This window comes from Diadema antillarum, unplaced genomic scaffold, assembly GCF_040938485.1.
Source record: "Diadema antillarum isolate AM-2024a unplaced genomic scaffold, OU_Dant_1.0 scf00000117, whole genome shotgun sequence".
Lineage (NCBI taxonomy): Eukaryota > Metazoa > Echinodermata > Echinoidea > Diadematoida > Diadematidae > Diadema > Diadema antillarum.
Window position 1 is genome coordinate 1,459,140 of NW_027271006.1, and position 9,778 is coordinate 1,468,917.

Below are 9,778 nucleotides of genomic sequence, written 5' to 3' on the forward strand. Positions count from 1 at the left end.
CCTAAAATATAAGGTGATATTTGTATTTTTCTCAATAAACCGTAACTGTAGATGGTTTAGTCTGGAAACATTTTTATTATAACTATTGTTCACATTTTGTATATTGAACAATACTTAATATCAATTTCACCGATTCAACTTTTACAGAGGTTGTTTCTATCCCTAACTCACATTTTAGAACTATCTTAAAGCACTAATGCTGGGTTTTTGTTTCATCTGCAAATGGTAAATTATGCCTTTAATAAGAGAATGTGCACATGTGTGTACACTTTATGTGTGTTTCAAGGCAAGTACATCTCTTTATGATGTGATAATCAGGTTTTTTACCCTACAGGGTGAGTCACATGTATCTCCAGATCAGCTCTGCCAAACCTTTTGTCCGCTGAAAGGAGCCATGTTGTTTGTTGGCGAAACAGACAAGATTTCTGCGAAAATGGAGCTTTTCTTTGCGACCTTTGAAGTCGAGCATTCTCGGTCACTGGGTTGTCCTAAAGAGGCTTAGGCGTAATCTCTCCTTTCGCACACAATGCTTGCTTTTAATAATCCGTATTCATCCACTAAGTGAGGACCTACCTTCTATTCAATAAGAGTGGTGCAAAAAACATGTTTTGTGTGAGTTAACTTCTATTCTTTCAATGAAACTGGGACATTCCCAGAGGCTGCCGCCTCGTTGTGTAAAAAGTTGCGAATGAAATCAATTTTGAATATCGTTTATCTTCAGCTTGTGATTAATTGCAAATATTGGTCCAAGTATACAGATCAAACTCATATTGTCATCAATCTGTATGAATATTATTATTATGATTATTATATTATTATTATTATTATTATTATTATTATTATTATCATTATTATTATTATTATTATTATTATTATTATCATCATCATCATCATTATATTGTTGTTATTATTGTTATTATGATTATTACTATTATTATTATTATTATTATTATTATTATTATTATTATTATCATCATCATCATCATCATCATCATTATTATTATTATCATTAACTGATTTTATTATTGATATTATTGATGGGGGTCTTCATATTGATTTGAATCACTTTCAACTCTTTATGAGATTGAGCCCTGATATGAGCTAATTCATATGAGAGCAAAATTACCAGGAAACTGTTCTATCTATAGTACAGGGATGCCTTTCCTGATTTGTTAGTGGTGTGTGAAGAAATTTTCATGGATAATCACATCTATTCTTTACTTTTCTGACATTACTTTTTTTTTCTTTATCATCACACCATTGCCATGATGATTCCTCAATTCACTTTTAATATCAACTACGTCTCAGTTTCAACTTATTAGCTGTATCCTCTATCTAAATCTATTTTTTCCATTTTTTCTCTACCTCCCAATTGCATCTATCTCTATCTTTCTACCTATTTCTTCACATTGTTGATTACCGATAAGATTCAATGTTTTCCTGATTATCATTTAAAATTTTACTACAGTGACATCTTGTAATCGGTGTCCTGGTATATTTCCAACAGAGTTTTCATCAAGATGATGATTAAGATATAATCAGAGAGTGAATGGCAAAATGATTCTACAAAGAATCCATATCAACGTCTGCTTTGCAAACTTCCAATGTTCTCTTTATCTGAGATGGCGCCATTACAAACTCTCAGCTCTTAGTTCTGAAGAAAAGAAGAAGAAAAAATGCCAGCTACATCTTTTTTAATAGAAAGAAATTTGTATCCTCTTCTGTAGGCACCAGCGATCAATCTTGTCACTGTCTAATTTCACACCATGCCCCATTCCAAGGTTTCAATAATCTCTCCATATTAAAAGAATAATAGCAGCTGACCTTTTCTCTTTCTGGATGAAATGCGGTCCCTACTTGTTGTCGTTTCTTCCATTTATTCCTTCATTATACGCGAGGACTTCATGCTCTCCCCATTTTCTCCACAAGAAATCTCTCTCACTCTTTCTCTCACCATCTTTCAACACTAATTCTATTTCTCTCCTCGTCTCCGAGGTCGCTTCCAAAAGCATCTTTTTATTGAGTCTTTCCATCCCTCCCGTTTCTTCCACACATCTGGGCTGATAAATTTCACGCAGGTGCACTGCCCTTGACAGAGCCCTATGAATATCGTAGCAGCTCTCTCCTCTTTGTACAAGGGATCTCTACTGGAGCTTTTAGCTGCTTGCCCACCACATCACATGTACAGCAATATGTTTTGTCTGTCCCCAGCAGCACCCTTCAAGCTTCGTGGCAACAGATTTGTGCTATTAGAGGCTGTTTAACATGCTGGCATTCATTAACGCAGCATCAAAGCTTAGCCAGAAATTTGATCGAAATAAATATGTTGGATTTTCTCCCTTCTCAGAATTTCATTTTGTGTACACAAGCACAAAACACACACACACACACACACACACACACACACACACACATGCAGGGTTGCTTGCTTGTACGCGGCATTACCCCCGTGACTGAGGGAGATAAATATAGACATAACGTTGAGCTAGAGTAACTCAACGCCTCCCACTGCTGCGACAACGGCATTACATGTAAACGGTAAGAGTATCCGAACATCTCGTGGAACTCAAAAGAGGAGAGACATGGCCCCTTGATTGTTTAATTGGTCCGCATTCCACGCATTGATTTCTGGGAAGACCGGGCCAGTGGGTAGCTCCCTTGAAAGATGGAGGTGTCCCACTGAGTTGGCACTCACTAGCAAAACACACTACCTTTCCAACCTTCTTCTCTCTATCTCTCTCTTCCTCACAATCTCTTTCTCTCTCTCCTCCTTTTATTCATATATCTGTCAGTCCATCTTTATATCTCTTTCATCTTTCTTGTGCATCAATTCATTGATTTTCATCACTCTCTATTCATATTATGTCAACCCATTCTATCTAGTTGAATACTGAGAGGAAATACATCTATAACTATGCCTATATGTCTATCTATTAATCAATTATTTCTCAATAAACCTAGAAGACTAACTGTTAGTCTACTTATTTTCCTGTTCAGCCATCTACCCATCTTTATCTCTGCTTTTCCATTGAATTTACCAATTTATCTATTAAAACATAGCTGGCAATATACCTCATCTGTTTCCTTATCTTTTTCATGTATCAATAACTATTTAATCATATCATATATCAATAAACTTGTGAGCAAAAAATGGTCTGTAGGTTTACCTATCTCTATATCAATCTGTTTGTATATAATTCTAACGATTATATTCATCTACCAACATCTGTATTGTTCATCTACCAGTGGTATTTTCTACACTGTATCCATATACTTACCTCGAACTATCATAGATTTCATCTATCTATATGTTCTATATATGTCTCTGCTTCATGTACCTACATGCAATGTACGTATCTATCCTATCATCAAGCCCAAGCTTAAGCCGTGGTGACAGTTGGTGCAAGATACACAGATTCTCTTCCCCATCTCTCTGTTAAGAGTGACATCCCGCAGCAGATGTCTTCATACCGCACATAGCCAGTGGAGAAGTTAGTGTCATAAAACATTTATTGCACCTGGGATGCCTGGAGCAGGCCTGACATGATGCTATAAAAAAAATGGTAGGCAGACAGGAGGATACAGCTATGGATGGATGTTAGGGATGAGGGGGGGGGGGGACATGGGAGGATAGGAGACAGGAGGGATGGAATAGAGAAGTGTTCAAAGGGGGAGGGAGACAATGGTAGGATGGGTGCAGGAGGAGGAGAGAAGATGACAGCATGGATGAAACAAGAAAGATGGCAAAGGCAAAGAAAAGATTGAGAATGGAGGAGAAGGAGGAGGAGGAAGAGGAGAGGTTTGGATGCTGGGACAGGAAGTGATAGAGAAAGATGACACAGGTCAAACAAGATGGGGGTAGTGGAAAACCAACTGCTAGGAGAAGGCCGGAGGAGGATATTTTGATAGTGTGAGATGGAAAAAGGAAGTAGCAGGCACAATGGGATGGGGTGAGATGAGAGGATGTTGGGGATGTTGGGATGTAGGAGGAATCAGTGGCATCCAATAAGAAAAGGGACAGGGCGTCAGGATGGAAGGGGGGAGAAACATAATATGTTAGGATATAGAAAGAGACAGTACTGAGTAGGGGTGGTAGAGATCTATGGATGGGAAGAGGGAGAACAAGGCATCAGGATAGAGTAGATGGTGCTACGAAAAGCAATGCATGTTCAGACAGGAGGAGCTGGGTGAAGGAGATGTTTGAATGGTAAATGAGATGTTGGTAGGAATAGGATGGAGAGGGTGTTAAGATGAGAAGGCGGGGAAAGAGATGGTTGGATGAATAATCGGATGATGGACGGAAAGAGAGTGCCATTGTGCTAGCATAGAGAGAGAGAGAAAGAAGAGTTAACCCACTGAAGATGAGCTGATTCTACTCTAACACGCATCTCCAATGGACAACTGCCTGAGTTTACTAGGAACTAGTCTTCAATGGGTTAATAGAAGAGGTGCAAGGAGATGATGCAATGATGGAGGTAGGGAATAAATACCAGTATTAGGGGATGGAAGGAGGCACTAGGGGCCTCCTTAGCCCTCTCTGTCACACTATTCAAAATGCCAATGGCATTTTACACAGCAAAGGTCACAAACAGTAATGAATGAATTAAAGCATGATGATAATGATGATGATGACGATGATGATGAAGATGATGATGATGAAGATGATGATGACGATGATGACGACGACGATGATGATGATGATGATGATGATGATGATGATGATGATGATGATGATGATGATGATGATGAAGCTCCCAGAGAACTTAACTCCAAGACTCCAGGCTGTGTAGAGACAGTATCATATCCCAACCCTCTTCAAGATTCCTTACTTCTCTCCCCAAATATACATGCTTGGAAGAAATCAATTAATCATAACTATCAGTCATTTTTCATTATTGACACAGCAAAATTCAGCAATATTCCTCATGACCATATTATCGGTGTCACTTATTATAACCATCAAGTGGATATGGTTATTTCATAACATTTTTACAGAGATGCAACTTTACAAATAACCTCATTTGTTAACATACAAATAGTGCTGGTCAAAATAGAATGACTATATCCTGTAGTGAACATATGATACTGGTGAATACTGACATACTCTAAAACTTTGCTGGTATGAGGAGAAAAACGCCTAAGCCGGAAGATATCTGTCATTTTTTGAGTCAGTTGTTGATCAGATCGTAATGCCATACTGCCTATCTACCTAACCTCACTTCCAGGATGACAGACATTAAACATTCTGCCAAACATTCTCCCATAAATTCACACGGCAGTCCACACATGATTTTCCTCCACATCAAGCAAACAAAACCAGCCAGGATTAATAGTCTAAACTCAAGCAACTCTGATTTTTGGATGCACTGCAACCACAGTCAGAATGCACACACATACACTGTATACCAAACATCCCTCCGCTTCTTTGGCTAAGATGGCAAATTTGAGAATCACTCAACAGCCTGATGTCAGTGTATATGTCCCCACACACCTGTCCCTTAAATGGGCCAGTTGCACAGGAATTACTCTCTGGTATTACACGGGGAATTGGGGAGCTGTAATAGGAGTCAAAGTCAGAGGTCAAACAGGGGTCAAGCTAGGCTGGGCTAGAAGACTATTGGTTACAGTCTCATTTTACAGACTCTCCACTGAACTCTCTCAGTATACACTGTGGTAGCAGATGGACGATTAGATTAAAGAATTGTATAGAAACATCGACAAAAGCATAAATTCATATCTTGATAAATCATTTGATCATTGTGATCGATATATAAATGAATATTAGAGATGAAATGTACATGAATATATGTAGAATATTCGTGAAATGTTCTAACCTTCCTTATCAATTGCATACTTGTGATTGTTTAATCATTATATTCTAATATAAACATATGTACTTTTTTTCTGTAAAACATACATATGTATACATATTTCTGTTGGAGCTGGGGAAAATGACAGAGTGAATGAATGAATAAATGAATAAATGAATAAATGAATAAATGAATGAATGAATGAATGAATGAATGAATGAATGAATGAATGAATGAATGAATGAATGAATGAATGAATGAATGAATGAATGAATGAATAGGAACAACTTCAGTAAAACCTGGTTCCAGGGGATGGCTAAGGGTAGCAGAAAAAGGTGATACTCTAAGGTTGGTTGACAGGTTCATTAACTCGTTAGATGCCACAAATTCTGTGGTCTTTATGAGCAGGTGACCTGTACAAACAGGTGGTGGCTAAAGCAGGTTTGGTCCTATGCGATATCAAAAGGCAGAATGATTGTGAAAATGGGACAATATATGAATGTCGTTCAAGAAGGGTTTGGAAAGACACATGTATACTATGCAGAAATACTTCACACACACACACACTACATGAGAAATCACTCAACACTGTCATAATGGCATTTTTATGAGCTTGGCATTAATGTGAACTCGCTAGAAGGGTTCAATGAATACATATCTGCAGTTTACTTACTATCAAAGAAATTCTAAATACCAAAATTGTGTCTAATGCTCCCTGCTGAGAAAAAAAGAAAAAAACACTTTGCCTTTCACTTCAGTATCTAATATCTGATATATCAAGCTTGACTGGTATCAATCTACACAATCAAGTGTAACATAATCATCAACAAACATAAAAGATGTCTAATGGCCTTGATATGCCAGATACTTAAAGGACAAGTTCACCTTCATAGACATGTGGGTTGAGTGAATGCAGCAATATTAGTAGAACACATCAGTGAGAGTTTGAGGAAAATCGGACAATCCGTTAAAAAGTTATGAATTTTTGAAATTTCTGCTCAGTCATGGCTGGATGAAAAGACTAAGTAAGCTTGTGATGCCACATGAGTACAACGATATAAAGAAAGAATAAAGAAAATTCAACATATTTCCATTTTTCTCGCATAACAAAAGAACACTCGACTTCTCTCTTTCAGAAGGCAGGGGGAATAATATTACCCTTAACATACGTCAGTAGCATGTCAAAGAAATGTGCACTTTATTCAAAAAGTAAAGTTTTGTGAAATTCTCTTTTTATTTTCCTTATATAGTTGTATGCAAGTGACATCATACACTGTAGTAAAGTCTTCTCATCCAGCAGTGACTGCGCAGATACTTAAAATATTCATAACTCTTGAACGGATTGTCCGATTTTCCTCAAACTTTCACTGACGTGTTCTACTAATATTGCTGCATTCTCTCAATCCTAATGTATATGAAGGTGGACTTGTCCTTTAAGGCAGTGTACTGGACTATGTGGTAAGCAGTGAACATCTACAGTAGCTCACCATTAAAAGGCAACTTGTCCACTTTACACACTAAATGCTACTCTAAAAATACAACTCTGTGAGCGCAGTACAGAAAATCGTGGTACTGTTTTCTTCTGGAAAAAAAAAATGTCTTATAGCTGTACACATATCACTATATAAATATAGAGGCACACTTCTCTTGATTCTCAGAGAATGGCTCAAAATCTGATGGAAATAATCCCCAGCTATTGTCCCATAATGAGGTTTAATCCTATGATCAAACTCAAAGGAGACAATGGATCATAACAAGCATATCACACATAGCCCTGGGCTTGTACGGAGGGCATAGGCTACTATCAGGTATTGGTAGACAATTTTGAATGCTATCACAATAAACTATCAAATCCACTTCCAGTCTATCTCCGAACCACCCCCCCCCCCCAAGTCCCCACATGCCAGGAAACAAATATACAATGCCTAGACAAAAATGGATGGATGCTCCCGAAAATAGGGCTTGACATGTTTACATTCTAACATGCACAATTAGGAAAACTCGTACCATAGGGTGTCATAGAAATTCTACCTTTGAATAAATCTACTCAAACAGGAAGTAGATGCTTTTCAAAGTTAACTGGGTCAACAGCAGACTCAATTTGACTTCTTTCAGCAAGCAAAAGAGGGAGAAAATATATAAATAAAACCAAACAAGAAATTTCAGGTGTTCTGATTTCTATCATATTTTTTTCCTGGTCAACCAATTTTAGGGAAGGTAATATTTTTTGTACTCCCAGCGGAGTTCTGCATGTTTGAAGTCAGTTAGGGAGAGGGGAACGGACACCTGTAATATAGTGTGTGGTCCACATGCACAGTAGATTAGCTACTGATTGAGAGAAAAATGAGAGGGATCTCTTGAAAATTCTGCTTCCGCATATCTGGGTCATATTTCCCCCCAACAGAACGCCATCACATGTGAACAAGATTGTCAGAAATTGTGGCAAACATTCCTCTCTTGTGATATCTGTCTGCCCTGCTCTCTCTTTCTCTCTCTCTCTTTCTCTCTCTCTCTCTCTTTCTCTATCTTTCTATCTATCAATTCTATCTATTCATCCATCTATTCTATCTATCTATCAATTTATCTGATACTTCCCCTTTCCCTGGATGTTGAATGTTGCCTTGGCAACAATAATTTTGCTCAAATCACAACATGAAATCACAGCTTCATTTGCATAACATCTTGAGGTGGGATCAGGATCAAAAACTAGTTCAGAGGTGTTATGGGACCACTGTTTAGGAAGATATTCCTCTAAGAATAAAAATCAAGGTCATTATTAACAACAAAAACAGTCTTAAAACTTCCCTTCTGAATCAAGCCCTGAAAATATCAGAAAAAATGACATTGGTACATCAAGGAGAGTAAGTATGAAAAGGCTTGCTCGAAGTACCTACAAATTTTACATTGAAAAGTAAAGAGTAAAATAAATATCTTATTCAACTCTTCATCAGTTTGTCCGCATGCTTACAGCAACAATGAGTCAGCCTCGCATGAAAAAGTCACATTTATCTCATTAAGTATGAAAGCAAGATGATGATTTTCAATAGCTTTGATGTATCAAGCATATACGTCATCAATTCACCAACAACAGATCTACTGTTTACAGCATCACCAGAAGAGTCAAACATCATGGCTCATTCTGCCACTGAGATTTTCAAGGAATGCGTATACCTCATAAGGGCCCACAGATTCTATTGTGATCTAGAGGCTACCTTCTCACTATGGAACTACAAGTACGAGGCCATGCTTTGGAAAGCTGGTGGACACTTCGTCATGGCAACCGCATCCGTATTCTATTAAAGGATAATGGTAGGATGACAATTAGCCAGAAACATCAGGGTATTTCTATGTTCTACAAAGTGAGGCTGACGGAATGTATGATCCACAAATATATCTGATGGTACATTGTAGTCTAAAGGCGAACTTTTAGAAAAAATGCCACAAGTGGAGATGTTTGACAAACAATCGTGCAAAATTAACCAGCTGCAGTGAGGTGAGGAAGGTGGACAGTGAAGGCCAAATCTCCCCAAGTCATCGCACTGATACCGGTATGACCCCCACTCTGCTACACTTCAAGGAGCAATGCAATTTAATTCCAGCGATTTGTCTGAGAAGGATACCTCCATACAGAACTGACAGCTCAAAGCGTGCAAAAATAGCATCAGTCATACAAAGAGCTGGTGAAATTGCCTACACATCATCACCTCCACGTTGCCTTTTTCTCCCGATGCCCAACAAAAACACAATTTTCCCTTCTTCTTTTCATTCTCTTTCTTTTCTTCAGAAAACTTGACAGCATACACACACGTCTCAGACAATTTGTCTGTCCTGGAAATATTTCTTCAATGACCCAGATCAAGGTTGCCTACAGGACCTGGGAGATTAAAAAACAGTGGGTACTGCCCAGTTACATGTTGCCTTCACACTTCACATCTCCACATTTTACCTCACACCCCATCATTCTGCCC

General features: G+C 38.1%; 1 protein-coding gene across 1 annotated transcript in view; it reads right to left on the reverse strand.

Annotated features, from left to right (window-relative positions):
- LOC139719965 (rho guanine nucleotide exchange factor 17-like) overlaps window positions 1-3,545 on the reverse strand; it is a 138,181-nt gene extending 134,636 nt beyond the window's left edge. Inside the window, exon 1 of the mRNA XM_071631345.1 lies at window positions 3,519-3,545. Coding sequence (XP_071487446.1) covers window positions 3,519-3,545 — 27 coding nt within the window. The remainder of the gene's footprint in view (window positions 1-3,518) is intronic.
- Between the last annotated feature and the right edge of the window lie 6,233 nt (window positions 3,546-9,778).